We start from the raw sequence: 27766 nt of genomic DNA, 5'->3' as shown, positions 1-27766 counted from the left end.
AAAATTCAGGAGTGTTAAAATGTCAAGGGGTTGGGAAACAGAGAATTGCAGCTGTAATTAACAATATTAGAAGAATCTAAAAGAAATTGAAGTGAATAATTAGTTGACTGAGGAGTTGCTGAAGAAATATAAAACAAGGATGCAGAAAAGGAGGTATGGGGGAGGTATGGGGAAGTCCGGGAAGTAAGGTTTATGAAAAAAGGGCTATGAAATTATACATGTTTATATGTTTGTATGTCTGTGTATTGTGTATTGTTTGTTTTCTATTTTGTGTTTGGAAAATCAATAAAAATTTATTTAAAAAAAAAAAAAGAACTACCTGCCTGTTGTGGGGAGGCAGAGAGATGGATTAGGGGGGCATCTTTGGCTAGCCAACTTTTTATAAAAGCAGACTCCTGGTTTTTATTTCTGTTGCTTACCAATACATTTGAACTAGATGACCGTCGGTCAGTGGCGTAGCGTGAGTTGTCAGCACCCGGGGCAAGGCAAGTAATTTGTGCCCCCTAACCCGTGGATTTGCGCCCCCTAACCCTAACCCCCAGATGTTGCGCCCGGTGCGGCCGGCCCCCCCTGCACCCCCCATGCTACGCCACTGCCGTCGGTGTCCCTTTCCAACCTTACAATTCTGTGACCTGTTCCATATCTGCTATTGGGTCCCCGGAGGACAGATTCACACAAAGCGGCAAAACGTCCTTGCAGGTTATTAACAGGGTTTTCTTTGAAATGCATATGCAGAACAAAGGTACAGAGCGATAAGCTCGCAACCTGCACACCCCAGTAAGGGTGCGCCCACTTTTTATACCCCTTAGACACGTGTTCACAGGTAAAATTAGTGATTTACACTAATAGCAATAAGATGGGGCTTTGTTTCTTGTGTCACCCTCCTCCTTTTCAGCCTCCCCCCCCCCCCCGTCTGGGGTTGCAATCACACCCATTCAGCCTGGCTCTTATCTCTACCCGCCTCAGCCAGACATTCCAGAGAGAGAGAGAGAGAGAGGCCCGTTTTCACGGTAACATCTGAGAGGAGAAAAAGCCTTGCTCTCCTGGCTGGTTGTCAAAACCTCCCGGCTTGAAAGGAAGGGGTTTCTGGGATGACATCTGAGAGAGGAGAAAATGCCTAGACGAGTTTTTGGGAACATATATATTGTAGCGGCCCTTCACTATGATTCTAAGTTCTAGTGGGGAAGCTTCTCCCTCATGGACAGCCAGCCTAGGTGGCGGGTTCGAAACCCCGCTCCGCCCTGCAGCTCCCGGGCTGACCAGTCACTATCTCTCGGCCTCACCTGCCTCCCAGGTGGATGTGAGGGTGAGACGGGGAGGAGGAGGAGGAGGAGAACCAGGCAGACCACCTGGAGCTCCCTGGCACATAAAGGTGGAATGGAAATGAAATACATCAAGGGGGTCCCCTCTTGACGGCACCCCCCCGCCTGGTCCCCATGCCTTCAGTCCCCGCACTGGGGCAGGGCAGCAGCCCCTCCTCGCTCAGGCTGGGGGTCACCAGCATCCTTCAAGGGGAGGGAGCGCCGGCGCGCAGTGCGATCCAGAGGGTCGGCGCCGGAGAAGAGCGCGCGCTGCGTAGTTGAGCCGGGCAGGGCCCTTCCAGATGTTGGGGCTCCAGCCCCCTCTGGGGGGCCGCGGGGGGTTCTCGCTCGCCCTGGGTCCGCCCGCCAAGCGGCCTCCTCCAGGCAAGGGGGCGGGCAGGGGCCTCAGAGGCTTGTGGGCCTTGTAGTCCGGGGCTGCCCGGGCGCGGGACGGGCGCCTCTTGCCCTGCGCGGCGGGGATCCCGAGCGCCGAGTCCGTCGGGGCTGCGCGCGTCCGCTGGGGGGCGTCGGGGCTCCGGGTCTCCCTCTCTCTCGCGCGTCCCCGCCCCTTCCTGCGGCGCTTTCGCTTTCGCTTCCCGGGATGGCGGCGGCGGCGTCGGTGGAGGTGCGCGGGGTCCCCGGCGACGTGGCGGACGAGCTGCTGGTGCTCTACTTCGAGAACCGGCGGCGCTCGGGCGGGGGCGCCGTGCAGAGCTGCCGTCGGAGGGGCGCCCGCGCCACGCTCACCTTCCAGAGGGAAGAGGGTGAGTCGCCCGCCGGGCAGGGGGCTTCTCAAGGGGCGGGAGGGGGCAGGCAGGAGCCCCCTGGCACATCAAGGGGGGGTCCGAGTGCGCCCCCCGCGCCCCCGTGGGGTGGCCTGGCAGAGGGGGGCGGGGCTGCCTGCTTTCGCCCAAGTGCGCCCCGGAAATGGAAAGGGGTTGCAGGAATTTATGTATAGGTTGGGGGGGGGGGGAAAGATGCCCCTCCAGCAGATATCATGCACATGCAGCCCACTACCAGAATCAGCACAATCACTTTTGTGACTTTTGTGATTTGTCCCCACAAAACACTTCATCACAGTTTCTTCCTGTCTATTCAAAGGGCCTTTGCTGCACAATACCAAATGTAAGAATTCACTGATCAATGTATCTGTGTACTGGCTCCCTGGGAAAACTTCAGATAGACATGTGAGCTCAGCTCCTCAGCAGCCCCTCTGCCTGAGGGATAATCCCTGGCCTCCTGATACCTGAGGGCCAGACAAACCCAGACGGAATAACAAACCCAGACAGAGATAAAAGGGTGGGATGAACTTGGCTGGGAAACAAGGAAATGTAAATATCTCTCTTGTGATACTTGATGGGTGTTTGGTGGAGGGCAAGGGGAACCATGGGGCAGGGTCCAGGATGCTCAGATTCCTGCCACCAGACCTCCCCTTTCATGATGTAACCATGATGTATTAGTGATGTAGTTTGGGGGGTGTAATATGGGGATTAGCAGCTAATAAAAGTGGGGGCTCTGTTGTTTGGGGCTTCCATCTTGTTCCACCTGGTGGCAGGTGGGAGTCCTGTCACAACCGTCTTCAATCAAGACCAAGCCTACTGGCTGCTGTTTTGCTCTGCTATTCCTGGCTGGTGTCCTTGTTTTTTGTCCAAGGGAGCCCTCAGATTTCTCCATTAACAAAGGGAACCTCGGGGGTGCAGAGGCTTGGCTGGCTGGCAGGAGACTCCTGCCATCCTTTGCGGTTCCTCTCCTTGGAGACTGCTGCTCCCATTTTGTAGACAGTGCTTGTCTCCCACAGCCACACCAGAGAAATTCTTTTGGTCTGAAAACATGGAATAAAATTTGTATTGCACAAAAGAGGCAGGGGGAGGTCTTGTTGTCAGCCTTACTGTTGGAGAAAGGCAACTCTCATCATCATCATCATCATCATCAATTTATTATTTATACCCCGCCCGTCTGGCTGGGTTTCCCCAGCCACTCTGGCTGGCTCCCAACAGAACAGTAAACATTAAAACATTAAAAGGCTTCCCTAAAGAGGGCTGCCTTCAGATGTCTTCTAAAAGTCAGATAGTTGTTTATTTCCAGTATATCTGAAGGAGCGTCTCCACCCCCATCATTCTGCCTTGACACCGAGGTCCAGCACCAAGCGCCTTCTGGCGGTTCCCTCCCTGAGAGAAGCCAAGTTACAGGGAACCAGGCAGAGCGCCTTCTTGGTGGTGGCACCCGCCCTGTGGAACGCCCTCCCACCAGATGTCAAAGAGACAAACAACCACCAGGCTTTTAGAAGACATCTGAAGGCAGCCCTCTTTAGGGAAGCTTTTAATGTTTGATGTATCGCTGTATTTTAATATTTTGTTGTAAGCCGCCCAGAGTGGTTGGGGAAGCCCAGCCAGATGGGCAGGGTGTAAATATTATTATTATTATTATTATTATTATTATTATTCCTTGACATCTGATGAGAGGGTGTTCCACAGGGCAGGCGCCACCACCGAGAAGGCCCTCTGCCTGGTTCCCTGTAACCTCACTTCTCGCAGGGAGGGAACCACCAGAAGGCCCTTGGAGGAGGACCTCACAGCGGCCATGGGGAGGGGAGGGGGAAGCAGGGCAGCTCCCCTTCCGGAAGGGGAGCTGGAAGTGGGCCTTTACACCCCAGAAGAGCCCTGCAGCTGGATTGGGCCCATCTCGTCCAGCCTGGTGTTCCCACAGTGGCCCTGTGGATGCCTCCATGGGAAGCAGGGCTGGGGGGGGCATGGCCCTTGGCATGTGATCTGGGAGATACAGTGGTGCCTCAGTTCCGTGAGTCTCTTCGTCTAGTGGTTTTTTCGTCTTGCGAAGCAACCCTATTAGCAGCTTAGCGGATTAGCGCTATTAGCAGATTAGCGGCTATTAAAGGCTTAGCGGCTTAGCGACTAAAAGGCTATTAGCGGCTTAGAAAAAGGGGGGGGGGAGCGAAAAAAAATCGGAACACTTGCAAGACGTTTTCGTCTTGCAAAGCAAGCCCATAGGGAAAATCGTCTTGCGAAGCAGCTCAAAAACGGAAAACACTTTCGTCTAGCGGGTTTTCCTTCTTGCGAGGCATTCGTCTTGCGGGGCACCACTGTAATCAGATAATCCAGGGGTGCTTTGCTGCGCTGGTGTTGCTGTAGCCCAGAGTGAGCGGGCAACCTGTGGTGCCCTCCAGGTGCCAATGCAACTCCCTCCCACCCTGACCGTTGGCCGTGCTGCCTGGGTGAAGGGGGTCCCGCGGCACCTGGGGGCAGCAGGTTCACCCTGCCTGCTGCTGCCGCTCCAGCCTCTGGGCCCCCCAGGAATGGAGATCCTGGGCTGCTGGCTTGGCGCTTTCTCTTCTGCAAGGTGACCTTCTGGCCTCCTGCTCTCTCCATCCAGATGCCCAGCGGGTCCTCTCCAGAACGGACCACCAGCTGCAGGACGCCCACCTGACGGTGCACCCGGCCGCCCCTCGGGATTATGGGAAGGTGGTCCTGCAAGGCCTGAACCCCCAGACCAGCCGGGACCTGGTGGAGCTTTATGTGGAGAGGATGTTGAACTGCGAGAGTGGCGACTGCTCCCTCTTCCGCAGCCCCAGAGGGGATCAGGCCCTGGTGCAGCTGCCCAGTCCGCTCAGCAACGCAGGTACGGGGGGCTTGTGTGTCTCCTGCTTCCCTCCTGTCTTCCGGGGGCGGGGCTCTTCTTCCTCCCTCTGGGCTTCTTCCTCTTCACTCGGTCTCCTTTCTCTCCCTCTCGTCCTGACAGAGTTCCTGGCCTTGGCGGAGCATGTGGAGAGTCGGCCGCTGGACGGGGCCCGCCTGGCGCTGGACTGGGTGGAGCAGACGGACAGCGTGTTGGTGCAGTGGGGGGAGGGCCCCCGCCCCAGCCCCCTCAGCCAGGACCTGCTGGAGCTGTACTTTGAGAGCAAGCGCAGCGGTGGGGGGCCAGTGCGGGCCATCAGGCTGCTCGCGGGGGCCACGGTGGCTGTCGTCTCCTTCCAGAACCCGGCAGGTAAGGGCTGAGTCTGGAATGCTCCACAGATTCACTTCCTCCAGGAAGGCCAGGGGGTGTTGCTGGCATCCTCTGTCAACCTGAGTGGGTGGGGGGGCAGTGTTAAAAATTCAGGCAGCCAGACCTGATGGGACTCAATAATAATAATAGTAATAATAATAATAATAATAATAGTAATAATAATAATAATAATTTATCTGGGTGGCTTCCAACAAAGATTAAAAATAAATCAAAATGTCACACATTAAAAACTTTCCTGAACAGGGCTGCCTTCAAATGTCAGTTGTTTATTTCCTTGACATCTGACGGGAGGGTGTTCCACAGGGAGGGCGCCACCACCAAGAAGGCCCTCTGCCTGGTTCCCTGTAACCTCACTTCTCGCAGCAAGGGAACCGCCAGAAGGCCCTCGGAGTTGTACCTCAGTGTCCAGGCAGAATGATGGGGGTGGAGACGCTCCTTCAGGTATACTGGGCCGAGGCTGTTTAGGGCTTTCAAGGTCAGCACCAACACTTTGAATTGTGCTTGGAAACGTACTGGGAGCCAATGCAGATCTTTCAGGACCAGTGTTATGTGGTCTCGGCAGCCACTTCCAAGTCACCAGTCTAGCTGCCACATTTTGGATTAGTTGTAGTTTCCGGGTCACCTTCAAAGGTAGCCCCACGTTGAGCGCACTGCAATAGTCTGAGTCAAGTCAGCCTAGTCCTTCTGGTGTCCCTCCTGCGCTGGCTTCCGGCAGGAGACGGCTGACCTTGACCGCAAGAGGTGGGGGCTTTTGAGGGAGAGCAGTGGGGGGCGCTGCCCCCCAGGCTTCACGCACGGCAGGGGGGTTCATCAACATTGCTACCGTTTGGTCTGGTGTTTGCAATGACCAGATCCCTTTCTTTCTGTTCTTTTTTTCATTTATATAATTGTTATTAAATTTTCTGATTTACATTTCAAAATGTTCATTTAAACAATCTTAAATCAGTGACTTCCCTTCTCTTTCCGTGGTTCATTTTACATACCACACATCCCGGCATATTTTACATGAACTAAACCATTCAGTAATCCATTGTTACATCCATCAAAACTTATTTACACAGTTGAATTTATCTTAATGCTACCAGCATTTTTAAATGAACGCAATTTTCACCCATGTACTCAGTAAACATTTTCCAGTCTTCTTTAGGCGTGCATTTTTCTGGTTCTCTTATTCTACAGGTGAAACTCGGAAAATTAGAATATCGTGGAAAAGTTCATTTATTTCAGTAATTCAACTTAAAAGGTGAAACTAATATATGAGAGTGACTCATGACATGCAAAGCGAGATATGTCAAGCCTTTATTTGTTATAATTGTGATGATTATTTCGTACAGCTGATGAAAACCTCAGATTAACAATCTCAGAAAATTAGAATATTAAATGAAATCAACAAAACAAGGACTGCAAATAGAGCAATATTGCACCTCTGAGAAGTAGAAGCATGCATATGTACTCAGTGCTTGGTTTGGGCCCCTTTTGCATCAATTACTGCCTCAGTGCGGTGTGGCATGGATGATATCAGCCTGTGGCACTCCTGAGGTGTTATGAAAGACCAGGATGCTTCAATAGCAGCCTTCAGCTCTTCTGCATTGCTCGGTCTCATGTCTCTCATCTTTCTCTTGCCATTGCCCCATAGATTCTCTATGGGGTTCAGGTCAGGCGAGTTTGCTGGCCAATCAAACACAGTAATCCCATGGATTATTGTGGGCAGGTGCCAAGGTCCTGCGGGAAAATGAAGTCAGCATCCCCATAAAGCTCGTCTGCGGAAGGAAGCATGAAGTGCTCCAAAATCTGGTAGATGGCTGTGTTGACCCTGGACTTAATGAAGCACAGTGGATCAACACCAGCTGATGACATGGCTCCCCAAATCTCTTTTCTGATGAGAGCAGCTTTTGCATCTCATCTGGAAACCAAGGACCCAGAGTCTGGAGGAAGAATGGGGAGGCACACAATGCCCGGTGCTTGAAGTCCAGTGTGAAGTTTCCACAGTCTGTGTTGATTTGGGGAGCCATGTCATCAGCTGGTGTTGGTCCACTGTGCTTCATTAAGTCCAGGGTCAAAGCAACCGTCTACCAGGAGATTTTGGAGCACTTCATGCTTCCTTCCGCAGATGAGCTTTATGGGGATGCTGACTTCATTTTCCCACAAGACTGTGGCACCTGCCCACACTGCCAAAAGTACCAAAACCTGGTTCAATGCCCATGGGATTACTGTGCTTGTTTCTACTTCTCAGAGGTCCAGTATTGCTCTATTTACAGTCCTCATTTTGCTGATTTCATTTAATATTCTAATTTTCTGAGATTGTTAATTTTGGGTTTTCATCAACTGTACGCCATAAACATCACAATTATAACAAATTAAGGCTTGATATATCTCGCTTTGCATATCATGAGTCTATCTCATATTAGTTTTACCTTTTAAGTTGAATTACTGAAATAAATGAACTTTTCCACAATATTCTAATTTTTTGAGTTTCACCTGTATATGTTAAGTGCATATTCTGTGCATATTCTGTCAACTTAAGTTGCTGTTCTTCTTTGGCTGAGACCTCTCTCGTTTTCCATTTTTGGGCTAACAGAATATGGGCTGCAGTAGTAGTGTACCTAAAAAGTCTTTTCTGATAACTGGGAATTTCCCTCTGAATTATCCCCAACAAAAAGGATACTGTTTTTCTCAATTCATTATATATCGTTTCCCAAACCCTTTACCCATTTAGGTAAAGTCCACCGCATATGACAAAACATATCCTCAACCTCTTTCATCTCCAGATCCCTTTCTTTCCAACCTCCACGGCCCCCTGCCCGGTGCTTGAGAGTCCTGCATTGCAGGGGGTGGAGCTGGCTGACCCTCGGACCCCTTCCACCCCTACCGTTTGGTGATTCTGTGGCTCCGTCTTTGGAGTTTGCCCGCAGTCGTGGTGATGGCACTTCACCCGCCCTTCTCCTCTCCCTCTTCCCTTGCAGTGGTGGAGAATGTGCTGCAGAAGACCCACCGCCTCCAGGACCACAGCTTGGCTGTCTCCCCCCACTACGACTTCCTGGAGCCCCCAGAGCAAGAAGGGGCTGAGGTGGACGGAGCCCCTCCGGGGGACTCAGGGACCCCCTTCGCCCTCCTGCCCCTCCCGGAAGCCTTCCCCCGGCAGCTGCTGCAGGTGGACCTGGTGCTCCGGGAGCTGACCGCCCCTGACCCGGAATGCGTGATCGCCCTGGACGAAGCCGGCCTGCGCGTTTCAGGGGGCGACCCGCTGCGCCAAAAGTGGCTGCTGGAGCACATCCAGGGGGTCCTGCAGAACGTGACCCCCGAGCGCCTGCCCTTCTCCGCCTGGGTCCTGGACTTCCTTCGGCAGGAGGATGTGCAGCATTGCCTGGCGGAGCGGCTGGCCGAGCGGGGGCTGGGCGCCTGCTTCCTCCCCGCTGCGGACGAGGTGCTGGTGGCGGCCCTGAGGCCCGAGACGGCCCGGCTGGCCACTGAGCTGCTGGGCGCCTCCCTGGGCCACTTTGCCCTGCCCTTGGCGGAGAGGCACCTGCCGGCCCTGGCCTCCCCCCGCTGGGCCCAGCTGCAGGAGACGCTCCCCTGCTGCCTGGTGCGCCTGGAGGAGGGCGGGGAGCGGCTGGAGGGCCTGACCCTGGCCGGGATGGAGGCCGAGAACCGGGCGCGGCTGGCGGCCTGGCTGCAGGAGAGCATGCCCGACGAGGCCCTGGTGGCCATGGAGCCGGGCGCCCTGCGCTACCTGCAGAGGTACTACCAGGAGGTGCTGGCGGGCATGGGCAGCGTCACCCTCCTGCCCCTGGAAGGAGACGACGTCACAGGCTTGCGGGTAAGAGGGGGGCTGGGGCTGCCAGGGGCTGAGGGTCCTGCTTCTCAGTTTGTATTGTATTGGCTTGCCGTTGTTTTATTGATTATAGTTTAGAAATTATTTATTGTAACTGTTGAGTGGATTTCTGTTTAACTTTCATATGTTATTACCACATTTTTCACTCTATCAGACGCACTTTCCCCCTCCTAAAAAGTAAGGGGAAATGTGTGTGTGTCTTATGGAGCGAATGCAGGCGGGAGGCTCTGCTCAGCGCTCCCTTTAAAGAGCCCCATGGAGCGTGTGTGCGGCTCTTGCTGCCCTCCTCCCTCCTCGGGGAAAAGCCTGCAAGCGCCGCACACACGCTCCGTGCGGCTCGTGAAAGGGAGCGCTGAGCAGAGCCTGGGATGCATACAGCCTCTGCTCAGCGCTCCCTTTAAAGAATTTTTTTCCCTTGCATCCCCCCTCTAAAAACTAGGTGCTCCTTATGGTCAGGTGCATCTTATGGAGTGAAAAATACGGTATATGTTTTATATGTTATTATTATTTAATATTATTGTAATTATTGTTGAATGTTACTTTTTTGATGTAGTTTGCCTATTTTAAAGTTTCACTATCACATTTTTGCATTGCATTAGATTGTTATAAGATGTACATTTTTTGTTTCTTCAGCTTGTAAACCGCCTTGAGTATTGTAAGACAGAAAGACGGTATACAAATTGAAAAATGATGAAAAATGATGATGATGATGTCCCCAGCAGGGCAGACCCCCAGAGCCATAGAACTGCAGAGTGGGGAGGGACCCCCAAGAGGGAAATGCAGCTGCCACGTCATGCTGCCTCCGTGCCCCCCCTCTTTTTTCAATCCCCACCCCCTCCCACTGCCCCAGGATGTCTGTTGTGGGGCCTGGGCACCGTCCTCCCAGCGCCCCTCCCTTCTCTGGGCCCCCCAGCCAGGTCAGGGTTGGTCCCCTCCTCCTCCATCTGGCTTTCTGCAGCCCACTCTGCCCCAGATCATTGGGGCTGGAGGGCTCTGTGGCCTGGGGGGAGGGTGCAGCCTGGGTGAGACAGGTTTGTGCCTGGCTGGCTGCCTTTGGGGTGCTTCTGAGCCCCCGAAGGTTGGGTGCAGGAGGCCACGATCCCCTCCCCCTTGGTGCCTGGACAGAGAGATGGGTGCCTTCAGCCTGTCATAGCCCCACAGAGCTGCTGTGGGGATAAAACGGGGAGGGGGAGAACACCGAGCGCCTTCTCAGGGGAGTCCCTGGCAGGAAAGGCGATGTGTCTTCTGCTTCCCAGAGAGAGGATGTCATCTGGCACTCAGAAGCCCTTTCCAATTATTCTGAATTACGGTGACTCCTGAATTGTATTGATGCTTTTGATGAATTTTTTTGCTCGCTTTTGAGACTCCAGTGCCATTGCATCCTAACCTGTGTGATTTCAAACGTACCTAGTTGAGATCCTGCGAGTAAAATACGAGCAAGACAGAGAGATTAGAAGCTCTTTTCGCGCTGGAAAAACCTGGTGCAGAAACAGCTTCTGAGCTCTCCCCGCCTTGCTTGGGGAGGGGGCCAGGCTGTCTGGGGCACACCCATTCTGAGCTGCCCTCACAAGATCGGGCAGGGCTTCTGAGCATCCCTAGTTTTCCAGAGCCAATGTGTTGAGCGGCCAGCAAGACAGAGAGCTTTAAAGCGCTTTTTTGCAACTCATGCATGGCTTTTGTTTTTCCCCAAGGATGCAATTTGAGTACAATTGTACCTTGGTTCTTGAATGCCAAAAACCCGGAAGTAAGTGTTCCGGTTTTCGAATGTTTTTCGGAAGCCAAACGTCTGACGCAGCTTCCGCTTGAGTGCAGGAACTCCTGCAGCCAATTGGAAGTTGCGCCTTGATTTTCAAACGGTTTTGGGAGTCAAACGGACTTCCAGAATGGATTAAGTTCAAGAACCAAGGTTCCACTGTATGTGTTTTTCCATATGTGCGCCCCTCCCGGAGCGTGGCCCCTGTGCAAGATGTGACTGAACTGGCTGGCGATTGCCACGCTTCTTGTTCTGTGGCGCTGTTGTGATTCTAGCGATCTGCTTTGAGCTGGACCTTTGGGGAATTCCAGTGTCTCAGTTGCCTCTGCTCTCCTCCTGCTGTGCAGCTGAGTGGGGAGGCCAGAGCCTGCCAGGCGGCAGCTGAGCTCCTGCAGAGTCTGCTCAGCGCCATCCACACCCAGACGGTGAGGCTGGAGCTGCCGGGCATCAGCCGCTTCCTGCTGGAGAAACGGGGCCAGGAGACGCTGCAGGAACTGGAGAGGCGCTTTCGTTGCACCATCGGCCTGGAGAGGGTCCGCTGGAGCCCCCCAGAGACGCAGGTGGGTTCAGGTGCACTTTTTGGGGAGAGGGAGGGTGCCCTGGAAAAGGGGAGCTCAGGAGGAAAGCGGGAAGGAGACACCCCCCATGAATGTGAAGGCCAAGCGGCTTAGTGGTGGGGCCCTTTCTGCAGTGGCCCCCCTTTGATGGGACTCCCTGGGGAAGCTCACCTGCTGCCTCCACTAGGTGCCAGACAAAACTCTCCCTCTTTTCCCAGGCCTTTGGTTGTTAAACAGTCTGTGGCCTTCTAAGTGCACCTGGGGGGGGGGCAGATTTTTTTTGTATTATTACATTCTGCACTTTATGTTCTTATGTCTTAAACCGCCTTGTGAATTTTGGATGTAAGCTGGTGTGTAAATTTAACAAACAACAACAACAATTTTCCCTGGGGGTGAAACCATATTCCAGCTGAAGGGGGGTTTCCAGCACCTCTCCCTTTTCCCTTTATACTTCCATGGTTTACTTTACTTTCATGGCTGGGGTATAAATATAATAGTAGTAGTAGTAGTAATAATAATAATAATAATAATAATAATAAGAAGAAGAAGAAGAAGAAGAAGAAGAAGAAGAAGAAGAAGCAGCAGCAGCAGCAGCAGCAGCAGCAGCAGCAGCAGCAGCTATGTGCCTTTTATTTTCTGGTACGGTGCATAGAATCATAGACTTGTACAGTTGGAAGGGTGTCCAGCCCCCCCCCCCCCGAAACCAGACCAGACCCGGCTTGACTCTGCAAACGCCTCTGACTTTCTTTCCCCCAATTTCTCCCCAGCACGAACTGGAGACGTCTCAGGAGCCGCTGGCGGTGAGCTGCCCACGAGATGCCCCCCATGGGCAGGAGCGGCTGGGAGCCCCAGTGGGCGCAGCTGGTGAGCCGAGTGACGCCAACCTGGGTAAGATCCTGCCCCCTTCTCCTGCCTGCCTGGGGACGGAGAGGAGAGAGGCGCTGTGGGGCTGGCATGATGGGGGGGGGGGTTGAGCTTCCTGCCCTTTCTTGCCCCTGGGAGGGGCTCTGGAGATGTCCCTCCCCCATCCCCAAAGTAAGACTTGCTTTAAATCACTTTTTTTACAGAAAGACTCATTCTTGCTAGTATGATCTTAATCTTTACAACCAGGAGAAGGTTTCATTTTTGGAATAATAAATTTTCAGAGTAGTTTTTACAGTTATATCAAAAATTTCTGATTTGGTTATACTCTTAGAAATACAAAGACAGATAATTATGAAATTGTTGTGAGGTTTAATAAGTTAACTGTTTATATTTGGACAATTTTTCTTCTGGACTTTATTGGAAGGAGAAAAATAACGATTTCCTTAATAACAATTTAAACAATTTATTTAACTAAAGCAATAACGTTCTAGCGTATGTATCCATGTTTGTCAACTGATGTGGTTAAACAATTTTTTTAACAGAAAACTGAGACTGAGTTTTAGCACACATGAAAAACTTAAAACAAACCCTTATTTCCTGATGAACAGCCTTTGGACTGTAATGTAACTTAAATAGAAAACTAGCTTTAGAAAGATTGTTCTTCTGAAAGCATTTTGTTTTAAAAATCCAATTTAAATTTAAAGAATCTCATTTAAATTTTTAAAAATCCGATTATTATTCTTATTTTAAGTCATTGATTTTTATCCACCCTGCCAGAGCCCCAGAGGAATAAATCATAAAATCACTATTCGGATTCCTGCATTGCAGGGGGTTGGGCTGGCCCTGAAGACCCCTTCCAGCTCTACTTCCAACTGGTATTTATGGGACCACCTCACCCGGTCTGCCCCGCAGAGGACCTTAAGGTCTAGGAATAACCATAGTTTAGAGGTCCCGGGCCCTAAGGAAGCCAGACTATCCTCCGCCAGGGCCTTCTCAGTGGTGGCTCCGACCTGGTGGCATGCTCTGTCCCAGGAGACCAGGGCCCTGCAGGATTTAACCTCCTTCTGTCGGGTCTGTAAGACAGAGCTATTCCACCTGGCCTTTGATTTGAATTCAGCCTAATCTTTTATTCCCCTTCCTTCCCTCACCCTCCCCTTTTTATGAAGATCACCCACTCTGAGACCCCACAGCTAATTCTCCCCTGGTCTCCTCGCTGGCCTAAGTAGGACCAATTCAGCCAGCTAGCCCTGGGGATTATCTGATTGATTTTTTATTTTTATTGTTATTCATGTTTTTATACTGTATTTTATGCTGCTTCTATAATTAAGTGTTTTAAATTTGTTGTTAGCTGCCCTGAGCCCGGTTTTTGAACCGGGAAGGGCGGGGTATAATTAAATTTCTAAGATGGGGGTTTCCTCCGTGCCTCCTCCCTCGAAGGCCCCTGTTCAGAGAGGCCGGCTTGGGGAGCCCCTCTAGCTGGGCGGGAGCATGGGTGTACTTGCCGGGCTGCCAGGGCAGCAAGCCCCCCTCCCCATTCCCGTTCTGCCCCCTGACAGCCTCCTCTCCCTCCGCAGAAGAGATCAAGGGCCTGCTGGCTGCCCTCCAGCCTCCCCGGGGGGCTTCCCCAGCTGCCGGACGGGGGTCCTGGTCCTTGGAGAACGTCACGGTGGAGGAGGAAGAGCAGGAGGACCTGTACACTGACCCCGAGCGGCCCTCGCAGGGGGCAGAGACGGCCCCTGCAGCTGCCAGGGCGGAGGGCACTGATGCCACGGCGGAGGAGGAGGAGGGGGCGCTGGAGGAAGGACCCCTGTCCCTGCGGAGCAGCGTGGCCGAGGAGGAAGAGGAGGCTCAGCTGCTGCTGGCCATCCAGCAGTCGATGGACAGCGCCCGGCGTGAGGAGGAGGAGCTGCGCCGCGCCATGGAGCTCTCCCTCACCAGCTGGGCGCAGGAGCAGGCGCCCAGCGCCGACGCCACCCTCCTCTCGGCTCTCAGCATCTCCCTGGAGGATGCCAGGCAGGCGGCCGACTCGGCCCAGGTGGCCGTCTTCCTGGGGGCGGAGGAGGACGCGGCCCCCCTGGCGCGGGAGCTGCAGGCCGCCCTGCGGGCCCAGCTGCGGGAGGAGAGGGTGCCTCACACCGCCCTGCGCTCCCTGGCGCCGCCCTGCCTGGCCTACCTGGCGCACCTGGAGCGCAAGCATGCCGTGCGCATCTCGCTGGACGGGGAGGTGGCCGTGGTGCGAGGCTTTGCCGACTACCCCGTGGCCGCCACGCGGGACCTGGCGCTGCTGCTCACCCGGCTGCTGCGCACGGAGGCCGTGGGGGACCCTGGCGATGCCTGCTGGGTGCACTGGGACCTCCAGGGGTCTTCCGCCCCATACTCGGCGCAGGCCAGCGCCCTTCTGGAGCAGGCGTGGGGTCGGGGGCTCAAGCGCCTGGACGTCTTCTTTGACGGCCGCCCCTTCGCCATCGACTTCGAGCGCATGGAAGAGTACGATCTGGGCAGTGCCCGCACTGTGCCCATTGGCCGTCTCCCAGGTAGGCTCTGCCACCCCCTTCGGGCGTGGTCTTCCCCTCCAGGGCTGCATGGGCTGCCTCTTGGCCCAAGAGCGGCCGTGGCGTGGGGGGAGGGCCCCTCCGAGCCCATGCCCTCCTCCTGACGGGCAGTGCCCCCCTCTGCAGGTCCTTCTGTCCCTGTGGGGCTGGATGACGGGGAGGCGAGGCTGGTGCAGCTTGTGGAGGGAACAGAGGAGTTCCGGGAGACGGTGCGCCATTTCTACGACACCCTGGAGGAGATGCACAACAAGATCCGCATCGTCAAGGTATTGGGGCGGGCACTGCTCTGGGACAGCCAGGGGCACCCTGCTGCGGAGCGAGGGGAGCCAGCGTGGTGCCCGTGCTGGAATAAGACTGGCAAGAAGCTTGACCCGACAAATAACCTCTGCTTTGAAACCTCCAAGGAAGGAGAGTCCCCCATCTCTCGTTCTGTTCCTCTGCTGAACAGCTCTTACTGTGAGAAAGTTTTTCTGTCTGTTTAGTGGGAATCTCATTTCTTGTCAGTTTAAGCCATGGGTTTGAGTCTTACCGTCCAGAGCAGGAGAAGATAAGCATGTTCCCTCTTCCCTGCGACAGCCCCTGAGACATTTGAAGATGGCTCTCCTACCTCCTCAAAGTCTCCTCTTTTCCAGGCTAAGCCTACCCAGCTCCTTCAACCGTTCCTCATCAGGCCTGGTTTCCAGATCCTTGATCATCTTGGTTGCCCTCCTCTGCACACCTTCCAGCTTGTCAACGTCCTCCTTAAAATTCGGTACCCAGAATTGGATACAGTGGGGGGGGGGCTGACACGGTTGTTTGACCGACCTTTCAATCTTTTTTGGGTGTTCATGATGCCTTAACTAGCAAGCAGACTGGGCAGCAGTGAGTTGGTGCAGGGTCACAAATTGTCAGAGACCCAACTGAGGATTACAGCTCTGATGCGGAACGGTGGGAACCTCCCCCTCTTCCTGCTCCTGACCAGGATCCTGATGCTGCCCAGGAACGGTGGAGCAGCATAGATTTAGAGAACTGGCTTGCAGAGGGGCATAGCTTGGAAAACAACAGCTGGGCAGAACTGAGTGGGGAACAGCTAGGAGAAGCAGAAGAGGAAGAGGAAGAGAGAGAACTGATTCCCCTTCGCTAGGAAGTGTCCAGCCTCTCTCTCCCAGGAGTGCTGATAAGGTTGCTACGCAGAAGGCTCAGTGGCTGTGAGATCAGGTTGCAAGAAGGGGGAAGTGATGGAGATAATTTGGGGGGGGGTAGGAGTAGGAGGGAAGCTTAATTGGGAGCACCTTCACTATGAGAATGGCTGCGTTTCTCCAAAGCCTGGCACAAAGAGTGAGCTTCGTGGCTGAGGTCTGGCCCAGGTCCTCATCAGGCACTCTAACCACTGCACCACCGCTGCCTTCATAGTCCCTCCTTTTCCTTCCGTGCCCGGCAGGTGGAGAAGCTGCTGCACCCTCTTCTCTACCAGCAGTACCAGCTGAAGAAGGTGGCCCTGCTGAACGTTTGCAGGCGCCGGGATGTGGAGCGCCTCCTCTTCCACGGCACCACGGAGGAGTCCAGCCGCGAGATCTGCCTGCACGGCTTCAACCGCAGCTTCTGCGGAAAGAACGGTGAGCCAGGGGTGGGGAGGGGCTGTATTGGGGGAGGCTGGAGCACCCAGGAGGGCTACCACAAGGGCCCCAGATCTAGCAGCTTCCAGAGTTTGGGCCCCAACATTGGGCAAAAAAAATCTGAGAGTCGTGGGCAAGGGGCAAAAGATTCCTGCCTTGCAGGGGGTTGGACTAGATGACCCTCATGGTCCCTTCCAACTCTATAACTCTACAATTCTATGATTCTCTACTCTCCTTCGGACCTCCCTGGGCACTTGCCCCTGCCTAGAAATGAACACCTTGCCTAGAGTGTCGGACTAGGACCTGGGAGAGCAGAGTTCGAATCCCCACTCAGCCGTGAAGCTCCCTGGGTCACCTTGGGCCAGTCACCATCTCTTAGCCCAGGGGTCACTAAACTTTTTTGGGGGCATCAGGCAGGCCCCCAGCTGGCTCCAGCCACCGGCCGGCAGCTGGTCTCCCTTGGAACAGCATCAGTCAACGACATGAGCCTCAGATACATTTAGAGACCTGTTCATGGTCTGAAAGCAGAGTGTGTAAATCTTCTCACAGCAGAAGAGGCGGACAGAGAGATGTGCAAGCATAATGTACAACATTTTATTCAGCATAGTTCAGGAACAGAGGAAAACATGTCTGCTTCCCTTCATCTCCAGCAAAACAGCAGCAGTGCAAAAGGTATATACAAACGGAAGTTCCCGGAAAGCGCTGTGCTGGAAATGTAAACGGGCACGTGACACACAATAGTCACGCCTGTCCCTTTTAAGGTGGAATGGAACTACCGTATTTTTTGCTCTATAGGACGCACCTGACCATAGGACGTACCTTGTTTTAGAGGGGGAGAACAAGGAAAAAAAACTCCCCCTCTCTGCTCAGCGCCCCTCCCGCTTGGCTGAAGGGGTGCTGCGCAGCTCTCCCTCTCTGCTGATGCCAAGAGAGTCTTGCTCTCCCGGCTTCAGCAAAAGGAACCCGAAGCCTTCGGAGAGCAGCGGGAACTCGCGCTGTGCTCCGGAGACTTCACGTTGCTTTCGCTGAAGCCAAGGAGCCTGCATTCGCTCCATAGGATGCACACACATTTCCCCTTCATTTTTTGGAGGGGAAAAGTGCGTCCTGTAGAGTGAAAAATACGGTATATCCTAATGACCTTGTGGTGGGCTAGACCGCGCGCGTGTGAGGCGGAGGAAGCTTCTCTCTCTCCCCCAGCCCCTCCCCTCCCCCTGCCTCCCTATGCTGCTGCCGTCGGCGCTGTGCTCTCCCAACCGCGGCGCCTGTGCCTGCCCATACGAGGGCTGCTTTTGGGCCGCTTGTCTCCCCACCGCCAGCCTCTGCCGCTCGCAAGGGCAGGCACAGGAGCTGCGGTTGGGAGAGGCGCTGCACTGCACTAACTACAGAGCCAGTGTGGTGTAGTGGTTAAGAGCGGTAGTCTTGTAATCTGGGGAACCGGGTTCGCGTCTCCGCTCCTCCACATGCAGCTGCTGGGTGACCTTGGGCCAGTCACACTTCTCTGAAGCCTCTCAGCCCCACTCACCTCACAGAGTGTTTGTTGTGGGGGAGGAAGGGAAAGGAGAATGTGAGCCGCTTTGAGACTCCTTAGGGGAGTGATAAAGCGGGATATCAAATCCAAACTCTTCTTCTTCTTCTTCTTGCGAGCAGCAGAGGCTGGTGGCGGCAGCGGCGGGATGAGTGGCCCGAAATTGCTGTCTGGCTCCAGAGAGGTGCTGCCCAAAATGGTGCTCAGCCAGCTCAGCGCAGCCCCCTTCCTCCACTACGCAGGGCGGGGAGAAGCCAGGAGGAGGGAGGGAGGAGGCACTGCGGTGTGTGTGTGTGGGGGAATGGGGCCAGAAAAAAATGGCGCTGCAAACAAACAGAATCGCCAATCCACAGATTGTCCGCCGGCCAGATCCTGAGGGCAATTGGGCCGGATGTGGTCCGTGGTCTGTAGTTTGCCGACTCCTGTCTTAGCCTAACCGAGGAGGATGAGGTGGGGAGAAGAAGAAGAACCATTCAAACCCCCTTGAGATCCTTGGTAAAAAAAACATGGTCTATAAATGTAAGAAATAAACTAAGTACTGTATTTTTTGCTCCATAAGACACACTTTTTCCCTCCTTAAAAAAAAGGGGAAATGTGTGTGCTTCTTATGGAGCGAATGCAGACTGCGCAGCTATCCCAGAAGCCAGCACAGCAAGAGGGAGAGCTGCACAGCTTGCTCTGACTTTTCCGGGAGGTGGGAGAAGGGACGGAGAGCAGCCCGTCAGTCCCTTCTCCCACCTCCCGGAAAAGCCAGCAAGAGCCACTCTATCTCTAAAGAGCCGCGCCGAGTGAGTGTGTCGGCTGCTCTTGCTGGCTTTTCTTGCTTTCCTCCTCTAAAAACTGGGTGCATCTTATAGAGCGAATGTCAGGGGTTTAGGAGCAGAGGCAAGGGCAAGGGAGGAAACAGAGAGCGAAGGGGAGGAGGCAGAAGAAAAGATGAGTGATGACGACGACCCGAGATCTCTGAGTCTTTCCAGTGAATCAGAGGATTCACAGAAAGGAGCACCAGTGGCCAGGGCAAGGGGGGAGGCTAGGGGGGCACCCCAGGAAGATAGAGCCAGAGGGGACTCAGAGGAGAGCAGTTGGAAATCGGGACCAGCGTCACCGCCAGAGAGCAGGGAAGAGGAAAGGAGCCAGGGGGCAAGCGCTGGCAGCTCACCACAGGAGGGAGGGCACGAGTCAGGAGTGGCCACACCTCCATCGGGGAGCGAAGAAACGGTTAAGCGGAAAGTGGAAGGTTGGGCGCGCGCGCCAAGTTCAAATGCAGAGGAAGGTGGCGCAGTAAGCAGCCCGGAAAGGGAGCCAGGTCCTAAAGCCCGGCGCAAGGAGACAGGAGGGTCCGGGGGGTCAGCGTCAGAAGAATCCCGGAAGGAAGAGACCCCGGGGGGTAGAGGGACCCAGAGGAGGACAGTCAGGCGGAAAAGGTGGAGCCGGGCTAGGATATTAAGTTGGTGCACACGGGGCGGAGACTCAGACGGAGCTTCGCCGATCTAGCTACTAGACGTAGAGTTGCGCGCAGCAGCGTGAGAATGGAAACTGTAACTCAATAAAGACTTTTACTTAATGATCGCTGGCTAGCGTGATCCTCTGTGAGCTAGGATCTTCAAGCAGCTCTGACAGTAAGCTCCGTCTCTTGATTGTGGGCATCTACAGCCTCGAGGAGGGGAGAGAAGCAGGTGCCTACTAGCGAGCTCACGAACGGCAGACGACATGACGGCTGAGCAGCAGATAGAGGAACTCAGAAAAGCAGTGTCACAACTGAATGCCGAGGCTCTCGCATCCAGGAAGAGAGAGGAGGAGGCAGCTGCCGCCTGCAGGGATCTCCAGGTCAGGTTAGACGTGCTGACAAAGCAGACACCCAGGCAGGAGGGAATTGGGTTGGCGAGACGAACAGGCGGTCTGGTCTCTCACTTCGATGGGAACCTGCAACAGTATCCCAACTTTAGAGCAGACGTACTGTGCGCACTGCAACTGCTGAATAAAGACTTTAGAGATGAGCAAGAGAAAGTGGGATTCATCATGTCCCATTTGCATGGGGATGCTAAAGCATGGCTGCGCAATTTATGGAGAGATAAGGATCCGGCGCTCCAAAATGCGGATGCCTTTATTAAAGCGATGGATGGGTGTTTTTTATCAAGCATTGACGTGGATCTTGCCCGGAAGGAGGTGCATGGACTAAGGCAAGGGAGGGCCAGCGTGAGGCAGTACCATGCCCGCTTTTTCGCTTTGGTCAGTGCCCTGGAATGGGACAGAGATTCGGCCCCTGTAAGAGACCTCTTTTGGGAGGGGCTGCACAACTCGATTAAAGATGAGATCGCGAGGGGGGAGAGACCCCGGACCACCCAGGAGGTCGTTCAGAGGGCACTGGCAGTGGGGGTGCGGCTGGAAGAACGTCCGTGGAGCAGGGACGAAGGGCGTGGAGGGCGCGAACCAGCCAGGGGCTCCTCCTTCCTTCCCAGAGAAGCAGCGCGTGCGCAATCCACGCCTCCGCCAGGAGGAGGAGCGGAACCTATGGAGGTTGGGGGTGCAAGGGCTCAGTCAGCAACCAGAGCCCTAGCACCGGCAGCAGTGAAAGCGAAGCCTCCTAGAGGGAACAGGAAGTGTTACGTCTGTGAGGAGCCAGGGCATATGGCGAAAGAGTGTCCCCAGAGGCTCCACAAGCTCACTGCAGCCTCAGCAATGGTGACTGCAGCAACGCAGCAAGGAGGACCACAGCAGGGAAACGACGCAGTCTGGCTGGAGGAAGAGGCCCTGGGGCCCAGCCAGACGTGTTAGTGACGCAGTCCCCAGAGATTTTACAGCCCGTGAATCCCCTCCCGCCCAAACCAGTAGTGAGGCTCACCGCATCTCTCCAGCTGCCCAATGGAATCACCATGGACGTGCCAATCACAGTTGACTCGGGCAGCAATGCGGACTTTATAGGGCAGGACTTTGTCGACAAACACGCTATACAGTTGCTGCCGGCCACACTGCCCCTGCAGGTTGTCACGGTGGATGGCAGGGAGTTGCTAGGGGGGCAAGTGGTGAAGCAGACGCCACCGATGGCGATGCGACTTGGGAATCACAAAGAAATCATCAGCTTCAATGTCACTCAACTATCGGATACGCCCATTGTATTGGGAATGAGTTGGCTGGACAAGCACAGCCCAACGCTGGCTTGGTACCAGAGGCAGCTGATCTTCGGCTCTTCCTTTTGTGCTGAACACTGCATCGTGCCCCGGCAGGAAGGAGAGGAAGAGGAGTCACAGCTGCTGCTAGGCACGCTGCAAGCGATTCCCCACAAGTACGCAGAATTTTTGGAAGTTTTCTGCGAGAAGGAGGCAGACAGGCTACCCCCTCACAGACCATATGACTGCAAAATTGACCTGCTGCCGGGGGCGGCGCTGCCTAAAGGGAAACTGTATTCCATGTCAGAGGACGAACTGCAGGAACTCAAAGAGTTCATAGATCATAATTTGGAGCGCGGTTTCATCCGAGAGTCCAAGGCAGCGGGGGGCAGTCCTGTATTCTTTGTTAAAAAGCGAGACACGCCCCCAAAAAGACTGGTAGTGGACTATCGCATTTTAAACAATGGGACCAAGCCATCGGACTTTCCCATGCCCCGAATCGACGACCTCCTGGCGAAGGTGCGGAAGGGAAAAGTGTTCACCAAGTTAGACCTGCTAGGGGCGTACAACCTCATTCGCATGCGGGAGGGAGATGAGTGGAAGACGGCCATGTTCACGCCACTGGGTACCTACGAATATAGAGTTATGCCTTTTGGATTGCAAAATGGCTCCCACGTTTTTCAAGCTTTCATGCATCACGTGTTGGCGGGACTTCTCTACAAGACGTGCGTCTGTTTCTTAGATGACATCCTGATCTTTTCGGAATCGCAGCAGGAGCATGACGGACACGTCAAGGAAGTGCTGAGCAGGCTAAAGCAACATAGGCTCTACGCCAAGCTGGAGAAGTGCCAATTTGACGTGACGGAGGTGGATTTTCTGGGCTACAAGTTGTCTGACAAGGGGCTCGCCATGGACAGCGCCAAGGTTCGAGCGGTATTGGATTGGAAGAGTCCACGCAACCGGAAAGAGGTCCAACGGTTTGTCGGCTTTGCGAACTTCTATCGCAAGTTTATCAAGGGCTTCGCTATGCAGACAGCGGCCATCACAGACACGCTTAGCTCCAAGAAAAAGAAGTTCGTTTGGACGGAGCAGGCGGAGCAGTCCTTTCAGGCACTCAAGCGTCTCTTCGCGTCGGAAGAGCAGCTGCTTCACGTCAACCCCAGCAGGCCGATGAGGGTGGAGACAGACGCCTCGGACAGAGCCGTGGGGGCGGTCCTGCTGCAAAAGGACCCGCAGGGGGTGTGGCGACCGGGAGCGTTTTACTCCAGGAAGCTCAGCAAGTCCGAGCAGAACTACACCATCTGGGACAGGGAGTTGCTGGCCATTCATGCAGCGTTCAAAGCGTGGAGGCAGTTCCTGATCGGCGCCAAGCACACGGTGCAGGTTTGCACGGACCACAAGAATCTGGAGCACTGGCGCACGGCACAGTTCCTAAACCAGAGGCAGATACGTTGGGCTGAGTTCTTTGCGAACTTCGACTTCCGCATAGAGTATGTCCCGGGGGACACCAACATCATGGCGGACGCTCTCTCCCGTAAGCCGCAGTATCTGGAGGACGCAACGCCAGCAGCCGCCATGCACATCTTCGCACCAACAGTGTGGGCGTGCGCCGCGGCAACCGTGGACCTGGAGGCGGTGCGACGAGCGTTGCAGGATGACTCCTTCGCGCAAGCAAAGATGGCAGAGGTGCAAAGGGGCAAGGCAGCGGCCGACGGTTTCCAGCTACGAGATGGTTTGCTCATCCGTAAAGGGGCCATCTACGTGCCGGGAGACGACCTTCGCGCCAAGGTGCTGCAGCAGCTGCACGACGCGCCCACTGCCGGGCACTTTGGCAAGGAGAAGACGGTGGAATTAGTAGCCAGGGATTTCTGGTGGCCTGGAATGAGAGGGGAGGTCGCAGACTACGTGGCGAGGTGTGACACCTGCCAGAGGGCCAAGCCAGTGCACAGACCACCGGCCGGACTGTTGGAACTGCTGCAAACCCCGTTCGAACCTTGGGAAAGGGTGGCCCTGGACTTTGTCACGGATCTGCCCAGCTCGAGGGGCAAGACGGCAGTGCTGGTGGTGGTGGACCTGTTTTCCAAGATGGCACATTTCATTCCGTGTGCTAAGGTGGCCACGGCGGAGCAAACCGCCAAACTGTTCATAGACCACGTGTTCAAGGTTCACGGTCTGCCACGGTCTATTCTGTCCGACCGGGGGCGGCAGTTCATCTCGAATTTCTGGCAGAAGCTGATGGGCTTCCTGAACGTCAAGATCAACCTGGCGTCGGCGAGACACCCGCAGACCAACGGGCAAGCGGAGCGGGTCAATGCCATCATGCAGCAGTACCTGAGATGTTATGCAAATCAACAGCCTGCGACGTGGGTGGATTACCTGCCGCTTGCCGAGTTCGCCTACAACAACACGAAACACGTCTCCACGGGGGTCACGCCGTTCTTCGCCAACAACGGGAGGCACCCCAGAACCTTCCCGGGACTGGAAAGAATGGGGGAGGGGGAGCAGCAGACAGCAGATGCGTTCGCGTCGGAGCTGCAGGAAGTCCACGATCAGCTGAGGCGCCACCTGGAGCTGGCCAAGCACGCATACAAGGTACAAGCGGACAAACACAGAAGGGTTGGCGAAGAGCTCCACGTGGGAGACTGGGTCTGGTTAGCAGCCCACGCAGTGCCGGCCAGGTCGTTGGCCAAGAAGAAACTAGGGCATAAACAACTGGGGCCCTACCAAGTCGAAGAGCAGGTCAACCCGGTAGCTTTCAGACTGGCGCTTCCGGAGGGTTCCAGAATGCATCCGGTATTCCACAGATCGGTGCTCACTCCCTACAAGGCACCGCACAGGTTCCAGGAACCCGGAACGGCGCCGAGTCCGGTCAGAGACAGAACAGGGCACGCGGGAGTGGCACAGAAGGAGCGCATCAACGAAGTCACGGAGATTTTGGACTCCAGATGGGGGGAAGAGGGGGTAGAATACTTTCTCGCCAAGGAGGGCACCCCGGCCAGTGCGAACAGCTGGGTGCCGGGCTACGCCTTGGACGAACCTCTGCTCAAAGACGAGTTTCATGCCCTCTTCCCACATAGACCTATGCCAGCAGACTTTTTCGACGACTGGCTTTTCACGCCCACGCTTTCGGCCAGCACGTTCCGGGGGTTCGACTCGGACGAGGACCCGACACGAGTCGTCCGTTCCCCGGAGGGGTCACCCTCGGGATCTGCATCAGAACCCTCGTATTGGTGGGACGATAGGCCAGAGGAGCAGTTCCGCAGAAAGTGGCTGGAATGCTCAGGACGAGCAACGCCGCCAGGAGGAAGTGAGGGAGAGACGGACATGGACATTTTCGGGGACGACCCTGGTTTCGAGCACGGCGGCACAGAGATGGAAGCGGAGGTGACCGTCGTCGACGAGAGCAGGGAGGAAGACCCGGGAGACTTCAGATGGAGACCCGCCACGGGAAGCGAACGATATCCGACGTTCGTCCCTTTGCAACAGCAGCACCCAGCTCCAGCACCGGAAGGAGGGGAGGGGGGAATGGGGGGCTTCGAGGGGGGGATGGATGTCAGGGGTTTAGGAGCAGAGGCAAGGGCAAGGGAGGAAACAGAGAGCGAAGGGGAGGAGGCAGAAGAAAAGATGAGTGATGACGACGACCCGAGATCTCCGAGTCTTTCCAGTGAATCAGAGGATTCACAGAAAGGAGCACCAGTGGCCAGGGCAAGGGGGGAGGCTAGGGGGGCACCCCAGGAAGATAGAGCCAGAGGGGACTCAGAGGAGAGCAGTTGGAAATCGGGACCAGCGTCACCGCCAGAGAGCAGGGAAGAGGAAAGGAGCCAGGGGGCAAGCGCTGGCAGCTCACCACAGGAGGGAGGGCACGAGTCAGGAGTGGCCACACCTCCATCGGGGAGCGAAGAAACGGTTAAGCGGAAAGTGGAAGGTTGGGCGCGCGCGCCAAGTTCAAATGCAGAGGAAGGTGGCGCAGTAAGCAGCCCGGAAAGGGAGCCAGGTCCTAAAGCCCGGCGCAAGGAGACAGGAGGGTCCGGGGGGTCAGCGTCAGAAGAATCCCGGAAGGAAGAGACCCCGGGGGGTAGAGGGACCCAGAGGAGGACAGTCAGGCGGAAAAGGTGGAGCCGGGCTAGGATATTAAGTTGGTGCACACGGGGCGGAGACTCAGACGGAGCTTCGCCGATCTAGCTACTAGACGTAGAGTTGCGCGCAGCAGCGTGAGAATGGAAACTGTAACTCAATAAAGACTTTTACTTAATGATCGCTGGCTAGCGTGATCCTCTGTGAGCTAGGATCTTCAAGCAGCTCTGACAGCGAAAAATATGGTAAATAATAAACAGAAGGTTTAGCTTTTAAAGTGTGGCATTGCAAGAGGGTTTGACAGATTCACAGAGGAGGGGCTCGCAATGGCTGCTAGCCAGACGGATATGCTCTGTCTCCACGGCTGGAGGCAGCAATGCTTGCTGGGAACCACAGGAGGGAAACGTTCCTCTTGGGCACGGATCCTGCTGGAAGGTTCCCTATAAGGGGCATGTGAGAACACTACTGTCCTGGTGACTTTTGGACTGATCCAACAGGCTTTTGGACTGACCCATCAGGTGCGGTTTCTTCACCAGCCATGCTTTGGAAAACAGCAAGGCTTGTCCCTCCTTGGAGAATTGTTCTGAGCAGAGCCCCCAGGTGGACACATGGGGAACTGGAGGTCCTTGCCTGCTGCTCTATAATTCCCCAAGCCTAGCAGGGATTAGGCAGGCTTGCAGGAGGTGCTTTGGGGCTGGGGGAGACCTCAGGAAGAGCCAAGGGGTCCTACACTGCCTGCGTCCCATTTCCTGACCCTAGCCCCCTCTCCCTTCCTCTTTGTCCCTCCAGCCACACGCTACGGCCACGGGGTCTACTTTGCCGTCAAGGCCGTCGTTTCCGTGCAGGAGATGTACTCCCCCTCTAGCAGCGACGGCAACAAGTACATCTTTGTGACGCGGACGCTGACCGGGGACTATGCGCTGGGCAACCCGAGCATGCGGGCACCGCCTCTGCGGGAAGGGGACGCCGTGCCGCGGCGCTACGACAGCACCGTGGACAACCTCAGCAACCCAGGCGTCTTTGTCATCTTCAACGACACTCAGGCGTATCCTCAGCACCTCATCACCTGCCGCTGGTCCAAGCAGCCCTGAGGGGGGCAAGGGGGGGCCTGCTGTTCCCCTCTCCCCCAGGGCTGCCAGGCGAAACTGAGCAGGGGGTGGGCAAGGATGCCCGTGGCCAGGCTGTCTGATTTGGGCCTTCCTGAGGGGGCAGAGCCAGCGAGACTCCACTGGGCACCAGCCTTGGTTCAGACTGGATCTGCTACGGACCCTGCTTTCAACATATTACCTCTTTTTGTGGGGGGGGGGGGCTGCTGATTCTGCTGCCGCCTTCTTGGGGCATCACTTTGGGGGTGGTTTGAAGGATGGAGAAGCCATGCATTAAAAGGCACACAAGGAAAAGTCAGAGCAGGGCCTGTCTTGCTTGGGGGGTGTTTTATTTGGGGGGTGCCCCCTCTTCCTTTGCTCCTTGGCTTGGCAAGAGCAGCAGAGACCAGCCTGGCTGGGAGAGTCTCAGTCTCTGCAGGTTCTGGGCATTATCCTGCAGTGGCCAGACAAGGGCAGCTTGGGTGGCGCTGGGGGGCAGTGGAGATGGGCTGCCTCTGTGCCTTTGCCCCAGACTGTGCCTGTCCCCCAAGAAGCCCAGCGCCCTGCAGACAACTTCGGCACTTTGGCGCATGGCCTCTCTTCTTCGAGTCTTGTTCCAGCCTTTGGATCTGGCTTCCCTCTGTCCTGCAGCCTGAGAGTAGCCTGGAGGGGAGAGGAATCGGAGAACTGTGGAGCTCAAAGGGACCCCAAGGGCCATCTAGTCCAGCCCCCTGCAATGCAGGAATTGCAGCTCGATTATCCCTGACGGATGGCCAGCCCATCTCTCTTTAGAAACCTCCAAGGAAGGAGAGTCTCCACTGCTGAGCAGCTCTTGTCCTCAGAAAAGGCCTTTCAGACGTTCAGTCAGGATCTCCTTTCTTGTCATTTGAAGCCATGGGTTCGAGTCCTTCCCTCCTGTTATGGAAAAATCTAGGTGCGAGGCTGCTCAGTCCCCCAGCTGGTCGGGCAGAGACCGTGGGTCCCTGCGGAATAAAGAAGGAGTCTAGCCACCAACCGGAGCATATAGCTGTGAACCAAAGTTTATTGCGCAACAGGTTCAAAGAGGAAATTTGAACCCTGAGGATGGGGTGACAAGGACTTTTAAAACTTTCCCACCATATCCCAGAATACAGTTTGCAAAGCATCATTGCTACATCAGAAAAGGGGCGGGTTATACATGATGAACATCGGAGGAATGTGTTGGGGCAACCGGCGGATTCAGGATATGTCTTGGGAAGTACATTCTAAGCAGCTGCTGCAAAGGGACAAGAGAACTTGGGTTTGCCTAGTCTGCCACCTGGGCAAGTCCGGAGGGGTGCCTTTGCCCAGAGATTGACACCTATGAGTCCCTTCCTCCCACTTGAGGGATTATGGCGGGGACCGAGTGGTTTCCAAGTCCTTGGCCAATGAAGCAAATTGGCGGTGGAATGAAGGAAACTGGCAAAGGAGTTGGTTTTATGTGATTTTTAAAACTAGGTAACTTCCCTGAGCTGTCAAGTCA

General features: G+C 55.1%; 1 protein-coding gene across 1 annotated transcript; it reads left to right on the top strand.

The window, feature by feature from the left end:
* Positions 1 to 1881: 1881 nt before the first annotated feature.
* PARP10 (poly(ADP-ribose) polymerase family member 10) lies at positions 1882 to 26584 on the top strand. The gene is made up of 10 exons (XM_083516568.1): positions 1882 to 2065; positions 4689 to 4934; positions 5055 to 5300; positions 8285 to 9138; positions 11254 to 11466; positions 12231 to 12351; positions 13902 to 14861; positions 15006 to 15145; positions 16300 to 16474; positions 25970 to 26584. Exons 1-10 carry the CDS (start codon positions 1903 to 1905, stop codon positions 26269 to 26271), a joined length of 3420 nt encoding a protein of 1139 aa, XP_083372694.1. The 5' UTR covers positions 1882 to 1902; the 3' UTR covers positions 26272 to 26584.
* Positions 26585 to 27766: the final 1182 nt, after the last annotated feature.

Source organism: Podarcis liolepis, assembly GCF_965112155.1.
Source record: "Podarcis liolepis genome assembly, chromosome: 8".
Lineage (NCBI taxonomy): Eukaryota > Metazoa > Chordata > Lepidosauria > Squamata > Lacertidae > Podarcis > Podarcis liolepis.
This window is presented reverse-complemented; position numbering and strand designations above follow the sequence as displayed.